This window comes from Lampris incognitus, chromosome 12, assembly GCF_029633865.1.
Source record: "Lampris incognitus isolate fLamInc1 chromosome 12, fLamInc1.hap2, whole genome shotgun sequence".
NCBI classification, from domain to species: domain Eukaryota; kingdom Metazoa; phylum Chordata; class Actinopteri; order Lampriformes; family Lampridae; genus Lampris; species Lampris incognitus.
The window spans coordinates 53245891-53264600 of record NC_079222.1 but is presented as its reverse complement, the minus strand read 5'-3'; the positions used below and the strand labels follow the sequence as shown (position 1 = coordinate 53264600).

Genomic DNA, 18710 nt, shown 5'->3' with positions numbered 1-18710 from the left:
AGCACGCCAGCCAACGCCAATGCTAACGCTAGCATTAGCCCAAGACTTGCCCGAGCCAGCCAACGTTAGCTATGTTAGCATGTCAAAGCTAGCGAGTCAGCCAATTAGCCGTTTAGCTACCGCGTTACCATTAGCTACATACCGTATCGGAGCGACGTGGAGTGTCTGGTTTATGGAGCTGATTTACGAGTGACTGCTCAAAAGATATTTCTTAGCTGCATCTATTGTATTTAGAAATCCCGTCAGGACACAGCGCTGTCGCTCGACACAACCGCTACGTTGCATGCTTTATTTAGACTGACACAGCATCACGGGCAGACCCGATCAAACAACCCAGAGCCCGCAGGCATCACCAATCGATCCCAGCACGATAGAACAGCACCAAATCAAATGCAGCACTGTCGATGTGTGCAGACATAACATTCCCCCCCCCCCCCCCCCGGCAGGATTTCAAACATGAAAGGTTGACACAAAGTCCTCTAGGTGGCCAGGGCGTAAACGTGTGCGAACAGGTCGCGGGGCAGCCTGAGGCTGGGCAGGCCGAGGTGGGGAGGGAGAAGGCAGGGGAAGCTGAGGCCCAGGAATGTCTGGGGCCCGTGTAGGAGCTGCATGAAGCCCCGGGGCGTCCCGCCATGCTGGGGGAATGGCTAAGGTTGTGTCACCAGCTGTGTGTGGCGGAGCTCACACCTTCCGTAGACGACTGGAGTGCCACCGAGTGCCATCGCTGAGGAGGTAAGTGGCTGGGCCCAGCTGACGGGTGACTTGGAGAGGAGAGGACCAGTATGAAGCCATTTTAATGTCCCTGTGGGGCCTGCGGACCCTGACCCAGTCTGACACATTGATGTCTGGCACCCTGGTTCGTTTTGACTGGTCAAACCGTTGCTTCATCCGCGTCTGCTGACGAGTGACTGAGGCTCTGACCCCAGAGGGAGGTGCCTGGGGTGTGGAGGGGCGGAGCCTGTCAAGGGGCATGCACAGTTCCCGGCCTAGCATGAGAGAGGCTGGGGAGACGCCTGTGGTCGAGTGCTGTGTGGCCCGATAGTGCAGCAGAGTGTGACGGATGGCCTGCGTGAAAAAGCACCCTTGGGCCATGTGTGCTATGAGGCCGTTCTTCAGTGACTGGTGAAAACGTTCAACGCCGCCATTGGCCTGGGGGTGGTAGTACGCAGTGCGTATATGACGGATGCCCTTGCTTTCGAGATAAGCAGCGAACTCAGCAGAGACCAGCTGAGGGCCATTGTCAGTGGTGATGGTCTTTGGGAGGCCCCAGCGAGAGAAAAGAGAGTCCAGGAAGTCGATGATGATCTGTGAGGTCACAGTGCCGGAAGTGGTGAGTTCAGGCCATTTTGAGTGTAGATCGTAGGCAACCATCATGAAGCGTTGGTGGTGGGGAACTCAATGGATCTCACCACAAATGTCCAACTGCAGGTGTTCCCAGGGCTGAGAGGGCCAGGCGAGAGGTTGCAGGGGTGGGGGAGCCTGGTGGCCAGACTTGCCACTCACAAGGCAGGCAGAACAGTCCTTCACCAGAGCCTCAATATCTCTGTCTATCCCCGGCCACCACACCAGGTCTCGGCAGCGCTGTTTCAGTTTCACAATGCCCAGGTGGCCTTCATGCGCCATATTCAAAACACGTGCACGGAGAGCAGCTGGGGCCACTGTGCAAAACCCACGTGCCACGCAGGTGTCGTTCCAGCAGGAGAGCTCCTGTCTGACTCGGGCGAACGCAGCCAGCTCCTCTGGGACCTTGTGAGGCCAGCCGTTCTGGATGTAGGTGCGGAGCTGGGAGAGGACAGGGTCCTGTTCGGAGGCTGCCCTCAGCTTCTGCAGAGAGACAGTGGCCTGAATGGGTGTGTGTAGCATTTGGACAATGTCCTTTTCCACACAGTCAGTGTCCGTCTGTGGAGCTGGGGTGGAGACAGAGCGAGAGAGCAGGTCGGCGACAACATTGTCTCTGCCTGGGGTGAACTGCAGGCTAAAGTTGTACTGGCGGAGGCGGTCAGACCAGCGGTGCAGCCTCAGGGGTTTGTGGCCTGCCCCAGATGTGGACAGCAGCGCTGTCAGGGCCTGGTGATCTGTCCTGAGGGTGAAGGAGCGGCCATAGAGGTAGAGGTGCCACCTTTCACAAGCCCAGATACAGGCTAACGCCTCACGCTCACCCACGGAGTACCGCTGCTCGGTCAGGTTGAGGGCACGGGAGGCGAAGGCGATGGGCTTCTCCACACCGTTCTGGGTTTGAGACAGCACAGCCCCTATCGCTGTGGCTGATGCGTCACAGGTCACAAAGGTGGAGCTGGAGATGTCGAAGTGAGCCAACACTGGTGGTGAAGTCAAGTTGAGTCTTGAGATCACGCACAGCGTCACTGCATGCCTTTGACCACACCCATGGCTCGTCCTTACGCAGCAGCTGGCGCAGGGGGGCTGTGGTCGCAGAGTACTGGGGAAGAAACCTCAGGTAGTAACTTGTCATACCCAGGAAGGAGGCGACCTGGGCGGCCGAGCTGGGCTCAGGGATGGCCTGAATGGCGTCCACGTTGGATTGTAGTGGAGTTACACCGCTCGCTGACAGCCGGAACCCCACGAACTCGATGGCTGGCACAGAGAGGACACATTTCTCAGCATTGAGAGTTAGCTTGTGCTTGGACAGGGCTGTGAAGACCATGTTGAGGCTCTTGTCGTGGATTTCACTGGTGGGCCCGTGTACCACTATATCGTCCAGATAAATGGCCACGCCCAGTATGCCAGCCAGCACGGAGACCATGATTTTCTGGAAGCAGCTAGGGGCGGAGCTGAGACCGAAAGGCATCCTGGTCTAGCGAAACACTCCTGCATGTGTCACAAAGGCTGTGAGGTTTCGGCTGCTGGAGTGGAGGGGCACCTGTAAGTACCCCTGTCTGAGGTCGAGCTTGGAGAACACCTCAGAGCCATAGAACTGAGCAGTGAGTTCTTCTGAGGTGGGCAGTGGATACTTATCAGGGACCACTACCTTATTTACTGCACGTAGATCGACGCAGACACGCAGGCCCCCCGACTTCTTCTTAGCCACCACGAGGTTTGAGACCCAAGGTGACGCGTCCACCGGTTCAATGATGCCAGCTTCCAGCAGTTGTTGCAGCTCGGCGGAGACCCCATCACGGAGAGCCAACGGGATTCGGTGCAGTGGTTGGATGACAGATTTCACAGCAGGGTTGAGGAGAGGTTGATGGGCGAAGGCGGAGAGGCAGCCCAGCCCCATAAACAGCGATGGGCCACTTCTGCTGCCAAGGTGTGGCAACAGTCAGGATTGCTACCCCCCTTCTGTCTAAGAGGGAGAACCACAGAGCGGAGAACAGGTCCAGGCCCATCAGGTTGGCCCCACGGCGTGCCACATGAAAAACTGCATTGGGCACCAGCTTGGTTCCATAGCGGACAGTCACTTAGAGAGAGCCAACCAGATCGATTTTGGAGTCACCATACCCACAGAGGACAGCTGAGGGTGTGGACAGTGGCAGTGAACCGAAAAATTGACTGTAGGTATCAACATTCAGGAGAGACACACCTGCACCGGTGTCCAACAGCAGGGGGATGCACACATCATTAATGTTGACTGTGCATGATTTGAATGACACTGGCCCAGAGCTCACCTTGTGAATGACGGCGGTTGAAGACTGGGGGGTGTGGCCCTCTGACCCAGCCGGGGAAGATCGACAGACGTTGGCAAAGTGATTTTGCTTACCGCAGCTACGGCATGTCTGGCCACGGGCAGGGCAGTTCTGAGCCCTTGAAGCATGAGACCGAGACCCACAGTTACCACAGGACTGTTGAGGGCGGGGCCGAGAACGTTGTCGTTGCAGTTGCAAGACGTCCCCAGTGGAGTTGGCGCCCGCCTCGCTCTGGCTGGGTTGTGTCCCGAGGGGCAGCCGTGAGTAGAGGGAGGAGTCGTTGGCAGCTTGACTGGAGGTGGCCACTTGCTGTGTATTTAGCATAGCAGCACACTCAGCTGCTCCCTCAACCTGTAGTGCGATGGTAATTGCTCTGAACAGCAGCAGATCGTCGTTTTCCAGCAGGAGAGTCTCACGCACCTTTGCGTTGTTGGTGTGTTCGATTAGCTGGTCGCGAACCATCTCGTCCTGAAGCGCGCCAAACTTGCATGAGCTAGCTACCCCTCGCAAATTAGCTACTACTGCCGCACAGACTCACCAGGCAGTTGGTGTCGCTGACGGAATATAAATCGCCGAAGGAGGGCACTATGTGGAGCAGCGAAATGGGTGCTCATAAGTCCCACAGCTTCGTCAAAGTTTGTGATGTTCCCCAGAGTCCCGAGCACACGATGACCCTCTGCTCCCAAGCAGTGTAGCAACAGAGCCGTCTTCCTAGCCTGGCTCACGTCGTTGAGCCCTGAGGCGATGATGTAATTTTCAAAACTATGTAGCCAGCGAATCCATGGTACCGGAGGCTCGCCAGGTAATGCCAGGAAGGGGGCAGGTGGTGGGAGAGAGATATCAGCCATTCTCGTCGCCAATATTGTATTTAGAAATCACGTCAGGACACAGCGCTGTCGCTCGACACAACCGCTACGTTGCATGCTTTATTTAGACTGACACAGCATCACAGGCAGACCCGATCAAACAACCCAGAGCCCGCAGGCATCACCAATCGATCCCAGCACAATAGAACAGCACCAAATCAAATGCAGCACTGTCGATGTGTGCAGACATAACAGCATCCACAGACTAAAGCCGCACCCTGTCTCCGTTCTCCGTCGTAATCATCAACCTGGCTGGGTACTGGAGGCTGGGCTTGAGACCACGCTGGTAGAGTTGCTCCATCACTTCACGGTAGGGAGCCTGCTGTTCCTGCACATCAGGGCTGTAGTCTTCATAGAAGGTAATCGGCTTGTTCCGATAGCGTAGCTCTGACCCTGGCTCTGCTCGTCTTCTCCGGGCCTCGCAGAGCACTTTCTCTTTCGTTTAGAAGTTGTGGAACTGAATAATGACAGGCCTCGGTCTTTCGCCCGGTCCTGGTTTCGCTGTCAGCAACCTGTGGGCCCTGTCAAGTTCGGGGGGGTTGGGCAAGATGTCAGTCCCCAGGAGCTGGTGCAGGAATTCGGAGAAAAAAGCGGTTGGTTGTGGACCCTCGACCGATTCTGGGAGCCCAACGATGCGGATGTTGCTGCATCTTCTCCGGGATTCAAGATCTGCGGTTTTAGCTTTTAATTTCGCATTACTGGTCATCAGTTCGTTGCACTTAGTTTCCAGTGCCTTCAGGCGATAGTCAGTAGATACAGCGCTTGTCTCCAGAGAGGCGATCCGCTGCCCCTGACCGGTTACCGTTAGCTGTATCATGTCGATTTTGCTTTCCAGTGGGAAGATGGCCATCTTGAATTCTGCAGAGAGAGCTTCCTTGTGGGTTTCAAGCAGGCTGACAATGGCAGCCATGCTCACAGCGCCATTAGCCATGCTAGTAGTCTGGTCGATGACAGCTTCAACTTTAGACATGATGGCAGGGTCTTTTTTTGTTCCTCTCTGACTTCTTATTTACTGGTTTACCTTCAGGCTTCGATTGGCTCATGTTTTTAGCAAGAGAGAGAGTGAAGCGCACCTACTCCTCAGCCACCATTACCGGAAGTCCAGTTTAATAGTTTATCTGTTTTAACAGTTTAATAGTTTATCTGTTTAATAGTCTATGTTATAGTTTAATAGTTTATTTTTTATAGTTTAATAGTTTAATAGTTTATCTTTTATAGTTTAATCGTTTATCTATTTAATGGTTTAATAGTTTATCTGTTTAATAGTTTATCTGTTATAGTTGAATAGTTTATCTGTTTAGTAGTTTAATAGTTTATTATAATTTATCTGTTTAATATTTTAATAGTTTAATAGTTTATCTGTTTAACAGTTTATCTGTTTAATAGTTGAATAGTTTATCTGTTATAGTTTAATAGTTTATCTGTTTAATAGTTTAATAGTTTATCTGTTTAATATTTTAATAGTTTATCTGTTATGGTTTAATAGATTATCTGTTTAATAGTTTATCTGTTTAATATTTTAACAGTTTATCTGTTATAGTTTAATAGTTTATGTTTCATAGTTTATCTGCTTAATATTTTAATAATTTATCTGGTATACTTTAATAGATTATCTGTTATAGTTTCATAGTTTATCTGTTTAATAGTTTATCTGTTATAATTTAATAGTTTGTCTGTTTAACCTTTTAATAATTTATCTGTTATACTTCAATAGATTATCTGTTATAGTTTCATAGTTTATGTTTAATAGTTAGTCCATTTAATATTTTAATAGTTCCTCTGTTATAGTTTAATAGTTTATCTGTTATAGTTTAATAGTTTATCTGTTGTAGTTTATCATTTCTGTCCCACCGCTGTACCTAACTGTTCTTCATCATGTCCTGTTGTGATGAGAAGCAGCTCGAGGTATATCAGTGTATAATTGTTCAAGTCTTAGCATAAAACACATGGCAGGGACAAGGCTCCATGCAGCCTCATCGATGGTGACAATCTAAATGTGTAAAATTTTCCTTATTTTTTCCTGAAGCAAAACATCGACAGAAGAAAATAAAACAGTTCCAAATGAATCAAACAATCACTGAATATAGAAATTAATGGAGTTGATTTTTAAACTAGGTGTGTGCCATTTCACTGAACAAACTGCAGTGAGTAATGTCATTAAGAGTAACGAGTAATAAAATTGATTTATAAACAAAACTGATTACATCTGATTTGTAATTTAGTAACCAAATGATCCTTGCTCAAATAAACTAGTGGCATAGCTCATGAAACACTGTTACCTACCTCACATACTGGGTTTAACATAAAACACATTTTCATGTTACTGGTCAAGGTCAATAAAATCAACACCCAGGCCTGTCTGTGAATGTTCTCATTCATCCAGGTCATGGTTATCCAAAGGAGTTGAATCAAGTGCAACTGGACTTGGTATATATCCGTGAAGACGTTTCGCCTCTCATCCAAGAGGCTTCCTCAGTTCGTGCCTTTCTGACTAGACCAAGCTAGTCTGACTGGCTGCTGATGAGACTCAGAATTTATCCTCTTTGGAGTCGTTATCAGAGCTATTGATGTCCATGGCTCTTTGTGTTCCGATGTTTACTAACGCCCGTCGCTAACAGAGCCATAAATATGAGTGGCTCTTTTGTGTACCGACGTTTGGCCGCGCCCGTCGTTATCGGAGCTATTGATATGCGTGGCTCTCCTGTGCTCCGATGTCCAGCTGCGCCCGTCGCCATCGGAGCTATTGATTTGCATTTGTTTAGCAGCGACAGTCGTTGGGGGTGTTAGTTTTGACTTAATTATTCAGTGGTCATGAGAGTCGATGGAGCCGTTAGTGACCGACTGTTGTTCTTGGAGGCTAGGCTTCTTGAGTCTCCTGGGTAGAGATGAAAGGACGGCATTGTACGTGGGAGATATAGGTGGTGTCGCAGACCTCCTCCTCTGTTGAAGGATGGTTTTTCCAGTTTCACATAGATGGCTTCCTTCAGGGGGCACAGGCCCTGTCCCTCTCTGGCCCTGCCCCAGTCCAGCCCCTCCCATTGCCCACACCTCCTGTGTGCTCTCTGTCTCACTCCCTACATCTGCTTGATGAGGCTGCGGTCACCAAACTGATCTCTGGCATGAGCTCCACCACCTGTCACCTCAAGCCCATGTCCACCACTCTGGTCAAAACTTGCCTCGCCCAACTCCTCCCCCTCATAACCACCGTTACCAGCTCCTCCCTTCAATCAGGCCTTGTCCCCCAGTCCTGAAGACTGGCTTCATCACACCAGTACTTAAAAATCCAGGACTCAATCCAGATACTCTTGCTAACTATTGACCCATTACAAACCTCCCCATCCTCTCCAAAGTACTGCAACATGCTGTATTTTCCCAGCTGCAGCTACACACTGCCACAAACAAGCTCTTTGACCCTTTCCAATCTGACTTCCGCAAGCAGCACAGTACTGAAAGTGCCCTGGTTAGAGTGTCCAACGATCTCCTTATGGCAGCTCATTCCGGTCACCTTAATATCCGGATACTCCTGCACCCAAGTACAGCATTCGACACAATCAACCACAACATCCTCCTCGAACAGCTTGGGCTGGTCTCACAAGTCCTGCTCTCTCCTGGTTCCGGTCCTATCTCACTGACCACTCACACTTAGTCAGCGTGAATGGTTCTCAGTCTGCACCCTCCACTGTACTCCTTCCTCCTTGGCCCCCTACTATTATCTGTTTATCTCATCCCCTTTGGTTATATCATCTGAAGCTGCGGCTTCTCCTACCAACTCTATGCTGATGATACCCAAATTTACATCTGGACTAAGCCTGACATCTCATCTGCGCTGGACTCGCTCAACACCTCCCTTCACCAAATAAAATCCTAAACGCACTGCAGCTTTCTCAAGCTCAACTGTGACAAGACAGAGGTTGTGCTGACTGGCCCCAAATCCCTTTCCAAAAAAGCTACCAACATTTGCCTGACCACTGAGGATGCTAAGGTCAGCCGCTCCTCCCACGCAAAAAAAAATCTGGGAGTCCTATTTGACACTACCCTCTCATTTGAAGCCCACATTAATATAACCTGCCTACTCTTTTTTCCACCTGAAGAACATTGCCTGAATTCACCCTTTCCTCAACTCCACTGATGGTGAGCGACTTACCTGTGCTCTTATTACCTCACGCCTGGACCACTGTAATGTCCTCTTATTTGGACTCCCTGACATTCTTCTTAACAGATTTCAGCATTTCCAGTACTCTTCCACCCGCCTCCTCATATCCAACCCTTTTTGCCACCATATCCCTCCAGTGCTGCAGGACCTCCACTGGCTCCCTTTCCAGCAGAGGCTTGAGTGTAGCAGCAGGACTTGCTGCTACACTCACAAAGTTTGCCATTGCTCTGCACCCTCCTACCTTTCTGAACTCCTTCAGCCAAACCACCCTGGCCGCTCACTCCCCTCCTCTGCGTATGACCTGCTCTGTGCGTCATGGGTGACAGAGCCTTCTCCTTCTCTGGCCCTCGCCTCTGAAATGCCCAACCCTGCCACTTTAAAAATGCTGTATCCACAGACTCTTCTATGACAGCTTTAAAGACCCCCACCTCTTTAGACGGGCTTTTAATGTATAGTGTCTCCTCAGACAGGTTGAACTTACCCAGCAATGAAAAAGACAGCACTGTGATTAGCTATCAGGTCCCACAGCAGCTTAGCCTGCTCCTTCACACGGCGCTGCACGTATATCTTGTCCACCTGACAAACAAAGAAGAAGAAAACAAAGAGCCACTTTTACAGAGCTACCAGCACTTAAGTGCAAACATTTTTGTTATGTAGCACTTAACCAGACACAAACTGAACAACACACAATGGATAATCTTTTCATAGACCACATCTCACCTAGAAAATTTAACTGCCTCCCAAAAAAAAAACCGACATAATTTCAAAACATCTTGCACACTATTCTCAAATGTCTTGATTTGACATTAAATTATCCCTAACACATAGCTACTTGCTGACAGCCACCACACACACACACACACACACACACACACACACATCAATACACTTCATGTTGATCTGTACTAATATTCAACACTGACTACCTGCACATGGCCTTCCATGTGATATTCATGACTGTACCACATGACACTCTCATACTTAACTGTAATCGTCACATACAGTCGATATAAAAAGTCCTAAAAATACCCCTGTTAAAACGGCAGGTTTTTGTGATGTAAAAAATGAAACCAATATAAATCATATCAGAACCTTTTCCACCCTTAATGTGAAATTGCAACCTGTAACAATAAAGTGAAAAATAATCAGAAAAATTTTAGAGAAATAAAAAGAAAAATACAAAACTTACAATAACCTGGTTGCATAAGTGTGCACACCCTTTTATAATTGGTGGTGTGGCTGTGTCCAGAATTAACCGATCACATTCAAGCTCATGTTAAGTAGTAGTTAGTATACACCTGCCATCAAATAAAATGACTGATGGACCCTAAATAAAGTTCAGCTGTTCCTGTAGGATTTTCCTGACAGCTTCTTGCTGTAAAAGCTGTGGTCCACACACAGCTTACAAAGCATGAATGGCATCTCATTGTTGAACGGTATCGACCAAGAGAGGGGTACAAAGTAGTTTCCAAGGCATCAGATCTACCATGGAACACAGTGAAGACCATCATCAACAAGTGGAGAAAATATGGCACAACAGTGACATTACCACGAACAGGACGTCCCTCCAAAACTGATGAGAAGACAAGCAGAAACCTGGTCAGGGAGGCTGCCTGGAGGCCTATGGCAACATTAAAGGAGCTGCAGGAACTTCCAGTAAGTCCTGGTTATTCCAGGACTTGCCGGACGTGACACCAACCTCCTGTATTCTTCACATGTCTGGGCTATGGGGTAGGCTGGCAAGACGGAAGCCTTTTCACAAAAAAATAAAATAAACAAACAAACAAACATCCAAACCTGGCTAAATTTTGCAAAAAGATACATCCAGTCCCCCAAAACCAAGTGGTACAATATATATGTTAAAAATAAAAAGAGAATAATTCCACTTTTCATGAAAGATAGTTATGCCAATGTTTCCACAGGGATGACTGGCATTGTACGGTTCTAAGACTACGATTTGACGGCAGCATGATAATGGCGTTCTGAGACTCATTCCGTCGACAAATGAATTTGTACGTCAGATTTCTTAAAAGAAGCTGGAAAGTGTTGACTCCAGCATTACAAAACAAGTCTCTTGCACCACCTAGGTTTTCTAAGTAATATCCACATACAGTCATTATAGGCAACCTGAAGCCCATGTATGCTGCCTTTTTAAACTTGGCCCACAAGGGGGCAGGATAGAAAAGTGTGCAATACACTCTATCAGAAAACACATGCAGAATTTTTTTGCCAACATGTTAACTTGAGCATATAATATACAGCTTTGCCTATACATGTCATCATCATCAGACATTTGATCTGTTATGAAGTGCCCCTGATATGACTCGAAGATACACTATATGAACACAAGTATTGGGACACCTGGCCATTACACCTACAGGAGCTTTTATGACGTCTCATTTTAAATCCATAGTCATTAATATGGAGTTGGTCCCCCCTTTGCAGCTATAACAGCTTCCACTCTTCTGGGAAGGCTTTCCACACGATTTTGGAGTGTGTCTGTGGGAATTTTTGCCCATTCGTCCAGAAGAGCATTTGTGAGGTCAGGCACTGATGTTGGACGAGAAGACCTGGCTCGCAATCTCTGTTCTAGGTCATCCCAAAGGTATTCGATGGGGTTGACGTCAGGGCTCTGTGTGGGCAGGCAAGTTCTTCCACACCAAACTCACCCAACCATGTCTTAATGGACCTTGCTTTGTGTACTCGGGCACAGTCATGCTGGAACAGAAAAGCCCCCCCCAAACTGTTCCCACAAAGCTGGAAGCATAGAATTGTCCAAAATGTCTTGGTATGCTGAAGCACTAAGATTTTGCTTCACTGGAACTAAGGGGCCTAGCCCAACCCCCGAAAAACAACCCCATGCCATTATCCCTCCTCCACCAAATTTTACAGTTGGCGCAATGCAGTCAAACAGGTAATGTTCTCCTGGCATCAGCCAAACCCAGACTCGTCCATTAGACTGCCAGACAGAGAAGCGTGATTTGTCACTCCACAGAACACGTTTCCACTGCTCCAGAGTCTAGCGGCAGCGTGCTTTACACCACTCCATCCAACGCTTGGCTTTGTGCTTGGTGATGTAAGGCTTGCATGCAGCTGCTCGGCCATGGAAACCCATTCCATGAAGCTCCCGGTGCACAGTTTTTGAGCTGATGTTAATGCCAGAGGAAGTTTGGAACTCTGCAGTTATTGAGTCAACACAGCATTGGCGACTTTTACACACTATGTGCCTCAGCACTCGTTGACCCCGCTGTGTTACTTTATGTGGTCTGCCACTCTGTGGCTGAGTTGTTGTTCCTAAACGCTTCTACTTTTAAATAATACTACCTACAGTTGACCATGGAATATCTAGCAGGGAAGAAATTTCATATACTGACTTATTGCAAAGGTGGCAACCTATGACAGCATCACGCTTGAATTCACTTAGTTGTTCAGAACGACTCATTCTTTCACAAATGTTTGTAAATGCAGACTGCATGGCTAGCTGCTTGATTTTATACACCTGTGACAATGGGTCTGAATGAAACACCCGAATTCAGTGATTAAGAGGTGTGTCCCAATACTTTTGTACATATAGTTTACATCCTAAGATGTGCTGGGCCACATCATCAGCGATGTTTCTTGAGGTCCTCAGGTGTTTCGGGTCTTTCAACATCATACACCCTTGCTCAGGCGACCCATCCAGGGTTGATCAGGCCCTGGCTTGTGTCCCAGCAGCACTGGCCCACAGATCACTCCTTCTGATCCAAATCCATTTCCAGGCCCTCTCTGCAGCCTCCATGGAAGACTTGATGGCTTTCCTTTTAGCAGCCCCAGTGATGCCAAGTAGAGAGTAGAGCCTGCACAGTAAGCAGCCAGCAAAGCCTCTACACCCCACTTCGATGGGCTCACAACGCGCCTTCCAGCCTCTACTCCAGCCCTGATCCACCAGCTCCTGGTACTTGGACTACTTGCCTCCTCCATCCGGTCCTCCCAGGGAATCATCAGCTCTATAAGGAGCACCTGTTTTGAAGAGGCCGATGATAGCACTATGTCTGGCCTCAAAAAAGTTGTCACAATGTGGTCTGGGAACCTGACCTGCCCCCCCCCCCCCAAGTTGACTTGCAGCTCCCAGTCTGATGCAGAGGTGAGGAGTCTGGCTGCTGATCTGGACTGTGACTGAGGCTGCTCACCAGCCCTGACAAAGGAAATGTTCCTCTGTCCGCAGGCTTGCTTGTTGTTGGCCACAGCTTTGGAGATGGCCTCTGCAATGGCCTTCAGCACCTGGTCATGTCGCCAGCGGTAACAGCCCTCCCCCAGGGCTGATGGGCAGCTGCTGAGGATGTGCTTGAGTGAATCTTTTCCAGGGCACAGAGGACATGATGGAGAATCAATCTTAACCCAGAGATGGAGATTTGCTGGGCTAGGTAGAACATCATACACAGCTTGTACCATGAACTTGATCTGCTGCGATTCTGCCTGCCAGATATCTGCCCAGGACATCTTCCTCTACAGTGCACCCTTTGAAGTATATCGGGATGCGGTGTTTGTTGAAACACTGTGCCCAGCAGCACTCAGGCCCAACGGAAAGAACACAAACACCTGAGGGGAGCTTTAAAAACCTGCGGCTACCCCAGTTGGACCTTTGTGAGAGCTGCAACACATTCCAAAAAGACCAACCAGGTGAGCGACGAGGAGAAAAGGAACAGAAGGAATAGCACAGTCATCCCATATGTTTCTGGGGTCTCCGAGAAACTCAGGAGAATTTTCAACAAACACCGCATCCCAGTATACTTCAAACCCAGCAACACACTCCGACAAAGACTGGTTCATCCCAAAGACTGTGTACCACACACCCAAAAAAGCAATCTGGTGTATGCTGTACAATGCAATGAGGATTGCACTGACCTATACATAGGAGAAACCAAACAACCACTACACAAACGGATGGCCCAACACAGAAGGCCAAACTCCTCAGGACAAGACTCAGCAGTCTATCTACACCTAAAGGAGAACACACACTCCTTCGAGGACAGCAACGTACACATTTTGGACAGGGAAGATAGATGGTTTGAAAGAGGGGTGAAGGAGGCCATCTATGCCAAACTGGAAAAACCATCCCTCAACAGAGGAGGAGGTCTGCGACACCACCTATCTCCCACTTACAATGCCGTCCTTTCATCTCTACCCAGGAGACTCAAGAAGCCTAGCTTCCAAGAACAACAGTCGGTCACTAACGGCTCCATCGACTCTCATGACCACTGAATAATTAAGTCGAAACTAAAACCCCCAACGACCTTCGCTGCTAAACAAATTTAAATCAATAGCTCCGATGGCGATGGGTGCGGCTGGACATCGGAGCACAGGAGAGCCACGCATATCAATAGCTCCGATAACGATGGGCGCGGCCAAACATCGGTACACAAAAGAGCCACTCATATCTATGGCTCTGTTAGTGACGGGTGTTGGTAAACATCGGGACACAAAGAGCCATGGACATCTATAGCTCTGACAACAACTCCAAGAGGATAAATTCTGAGTTTCATCACCAGCCAGTCAGACTAGCTTTCGTCTAGTCAGAAAGGCACGAACTGAGGAAGCCTCTTGGATGAGAGGCGAAACGTCTTCATGGATATATACCAAGTCCAGTTGCACTTGATTCAACTCCTTTGGATATCCTTGCCATGGGCCTTATCATAGCGAGGTTGTGGGATGGCTCCCAGCCCTGCCCGTCCAGTGCCACCATGCCCACCAAAGCCCTGTGTCTTAGCTGAGACTCTGCTATCTCCAGATATTTTCTTACAAACACATAGAAGTTGCCCTGACAGATAAATACCTGGAAAGTTGAGGTCCTTATCCCCTTTTGTTCTTGTATTAAAGAAATATCTACCAAATATGACAAGTTATTATAACCAATGTTCATGTTCCTGTTCAAAACATGCCTGGACAAAATAAAAGTGTCACATCATTGACCCATGTAAATGAAAACACATGTTTGTGTGTTTGTGCATATGTGAAAGAGTTATATGGCTCTGGTTTTGGCCTATGCTTAATAATAACACATGCCACCTGAGATCCAAAGGAGTTGAATCAAGTGCAACTGGACTTGGTATATATCCGTGAAGACGTCTCGCCTCTCATCCAAGAGGCTTCCTCAGTTTGTGCCTTTCTGACTAGACCAAGCTAGTCTCACCATGACCTGGATGAATGAGAACCATGAGAACCATGACCTGGATGAATGAGAACATTCACAGACATGCCACCTGAGAGTGTGTGTAGGGGTATCTGACCTGGTCTCGGGAAAAGGCAGTGAAGAGGGTCAGCTTTCCAGCCTGGACCATCTCATCCCATTCTGATCTGAAGTAGAAGTCCTTGGACTCAGAGCGACAGCCGAAGAACAGCACATTGGCTGATTTAAGAGAGAGAAGGAAAAGTTATCTACCCACAATGCTTTGCAATACTATAGACCAGTTTAATGTAGAGGAAGATAAAGAGGCAAGACAAGATAAAGAGGCAAGGCAGTCTTACCGGTTTCACCCTGGGGTACTCTCTCTTGCAAGGCAGATCTGAATGGGGCCACTCCTGTTCCAGGCCCAACCATTATCACGGGGGTGTCCTTTTCTTTTGGAAACTTTAAGGTTCCCTTTTTCACCCATAAAGGCACAAAGATGTCCCCTGCAAGATGGTTAAGTAAAAACTACCAGTAATTAATAACTACTGTTGGATTTCTGAATGTGCATCACAAATGACAAACTGCCTTATTGCATTGCTGCAGCATTACGATAAATACAGATGATACGAGCAAAGACACTGGTGCTAACAATACACAAAGTTGAGATGATATTAAAGTATTAATATATGAAAGACCTTGTGCAGGGTCCATGGAGGCGAGCCAGCTGGAGCAGAGACCGCTGCGTGGTTTGCGAAGGTTTGTTTTATAGTGTACCACAGCAACCAGGATTTGAAGCCTATCTGGGTGTGCCTATACAGAGGTCAGTCTAGCTTGAGTTTCAGCAGGAGAACTTTCTATATTGTCTACATCTCAGATGACATGGAGCATGTTACTACAGAGAACCAGAGTCCTGTAATGAGTTACAAGGGTCCGGTCATGCCAGAATCTAATCACCCCCTCAGGAAATATCTCAGCAATTATTACAATGGAACAGCTACCTGGAGGGAGGAGGCGATGGAGAAGGAACGTGGCTGGATCTCGGGGAACAGATCCAGAAGGTAGTCCACCTTGATCGCTGCTGTAGTATGAGGGAAGTCTGCCAACACCTGTATGGAAAGAACAAGGACCATCAAGTGCACCATAAAGCTATTATGTGTCAATTAAAGAATATATGTGTTGTATAGTTGTATCCAGGTTGTTATCCACATGAACAGCATGATTTGGTTTAAGGCAGAAAAAAAACATTTATTCAAGTCTCCCTTTTTCGCCCCAATTGTGTCTGGCATATTACCCCACTCTTCCGAGCTATTGTTCCCAGACGAACTGATTCAACTTTCTGTGATTTTTTTACCTGGATTATTGAGCATAATAACCCAGGTAAAAAAATGCTTTAAAGATTATCTCCACCAAGACTGCACACTCAGGTAATCCAGTAGAGCCCTTATGGGAATTATAACATCTAGAGTTAAAAAAACAGTGACCAGACTTTTGCCACAGGCATCCCTAGGGTCTAGGCTCTGGAATGACCTAGCTGAGGTCCTTGGACATGCAGAATTACCATCATTATATCATCTCCTGCATTTTTTAACAACCCTGCTTTTTATATTTCTTTTTCCATCTTCTCGTTTTCCTTATTCTTACTACCATATTTCTTACCCCTGATTTTAGTAGCTTATCTTGTGGTACCTTCTGCTGTCTTGTTTTACTGCAGCGATGCCATACATACAGGCCATGCAAGTATCTTCAGATGCTTTACTGGTGACAGGAAGTGGACATTTTTAGTTGACAAGCTAGGGAAAAATACCAATGACTGTCAGCACGGAAGTTGGCTGGATATGCAACCTTGAGAAAGTCTACAAACTGATCCCAGAAACTTAGTGATATATACATGATAACCACTACCAAACACCTCACAATATTTTTTTTTTTGTTGGATTTTCTCCCCAATTGTACCTGACCAATTATCCCACTCTTCCGAGCCGTCTCGGTCACTGCTGCACCCCCCGTCTGCTGATCTGGGGAGGGCTGCAGACTACCACGTCTCCTCCGATACATGTGGAGTCACCAGCCGCTTCTTTTCACCTTACAGTGAGGAGTTTCACCAGGGGGACGTAGCGCGTGAGAGAATCACACTATTCTCTCTAGTTCCCCCTCCCCCCTGAACAGGTGCCCCAACTGACCAGAGGAGGCGCTAGTGCAGCGACCAGGACACACATCTGGCTTCCCACCCGCAGACACGGCTAATTGTGTCTGTAGGGATACCTGATCATGCCTATCAACACAGGGATTCGAACTGGTGATCCCCGTGTTGGTAGGCAATGAACCGCTATGCTACCCTGGATGCCCAACAGCACACAATTACCAACCAATTGAGAGTATCCTCTGACCTTCAGAACATTATCCGTGACTTAACTTACTGTGTATGGTAACATGTGTCTCCTCAGCCTAGGGTGACACACCAAATGGTGCTGTTTTTTTTAACATATATTGTTCCAGGGCCTGCTGGGTACAGAAAGACCACAACATTTATGGTACACATTTTGTTTTGAAACCACTGTATGACAAAGTAATGCAGGAGCTTCACAGGGTCAGCACAAGTCGTGGGACATTTCCTTTAGTGTGAGTGAATATAAGATGACAAAATGCTGTTTTTATAACCTGTGTTGAGACAACCTACGCTCTCTGCACGACATGTAACACCTGCTGCCAACTCTGAACCGTTACCTCCAAAGTGGTACGCCGTGGCCGGTTACAGTAGCTGTAGAGTTCCTCCTGGCCTTGGGCTGAGCTGAATTCGGCCAACTTCTCCCTCTCCAGCTCATTAGTAGCAAAGCAGACCAGAAGCTCAAAGAAGGAACGTCGAGGAACAGCGGCAATGTCCAGGTATCGCTCCACCAGGTGGCGCACCGTGCAGGGCTGGGGAAGGCCAGCAAAACTTAATGCTGTAAAGAGGATTTTGTGACAAAGGAAAAGGACACTGAACTGAATAAAAATCACCAAGAACCACAAACATGAGAACTTTACCAGAAACTAGAGTGATTTTGGTTGTGCAAGTGTGTATAATCTATGTGTAGTGCACATGAGTGAAAACTAGAGTGATTTTGGTTGTGTAGTGTGTATAACCTATGTGTAATGCACATGAGTGAAACCTGCTCTTAAGTAGGAAAATGAAAGAGTAGGAAAACGTGGAAAGTCAAGAACAAAGTAGAGAGCAAGAGCAAACACAGACAGGATAGTGTAGTGTAATGTAATATGGTGACAGCCCTAACCCCAACCTTAACCCAGTCCAGGATTCTAACCCCAACCATTATCGTAAATTTAACCCTAAGATGATCCAAACACAACCCACATTTAAACATTACCTTAACCTAACTTTAATACTCAACCTAAGCCTAACCATAACCCCAAATATCCCCTTTCCTCATGGGAACCTAAAAACTGTCCCCACGAGGTAGGTAGTCTCTGTTTTGACTATCCTTATGAGGACACTGGGTACCCATGTGGAAGAAAAACACACACACACACACACACACACACACACACACACACACACCTGCAGTGTTGTCAGTGCTGCTGAGGGTGAACTGGGCATCGGGGTCCAGTCTTAACAGCTGACAGAAGTGTTGTACATCCTCTGGTTTGTTACAGGGGTACATCATGACCACATCACCACACACAAACCTGCAACAGTAATTGTAAGCATGCAAAGCCACGTTAAAAAGGCTTCTTCGTAAAAGTGCTTTTTAAGAAATGATTTGCTAACAGAAAACAATGTTGTTGGTCTGAGCTGCACAGGCAGGATGTTGACTAAATGTCCTGGGTTGTGATGTGGTTTAAGAGCTGTCTAAAGCGCCACATACACAGCACACATAAAGGTAAAAGTACATGATTTGCATGTTTCA

The 18710-nt window shown here is 47.6% G+C and overlaps 1 protein-coding gene across 1 annotated transcript in view; it reads right to left on the bottom strand.

Moving 5' to 3' along the window:
- Positions 1-18710, bottom strand: part of ndor1 (NADPH dependent diflavin oxidoreductase 1) — a 102552-nt gene that overhangs the window by 8460 nt on the left and 75382 nt on the right. The window contains exons 8-14 of the mRNA XM_056290890.1: positions 18362-18489; positions 17533-17750; positions 15807-15914; positions 15504-15618; positions 15165-15311; positions 14927-15045; positions 9142-9236 (exon numbers count right to left, since the gene is read on the bottom strand). Of these exons, the coding sequence (XP_056146865.1) occupies positions 9142-9236; positions 14927-15045; positions 15165-15311; positions 15504-15618; positions 15807-15914; positions 17533-17750; positions 18362-18489 (930 nt within the window). The remainder of the gene's footprint in view (positions 1-9141; positions 9237-14926; positions 15046-15164; positions 15312-15503; positions 15619-15806; positions 15915-17532; positions 17751-18361; positions 18490-18710) is intronic.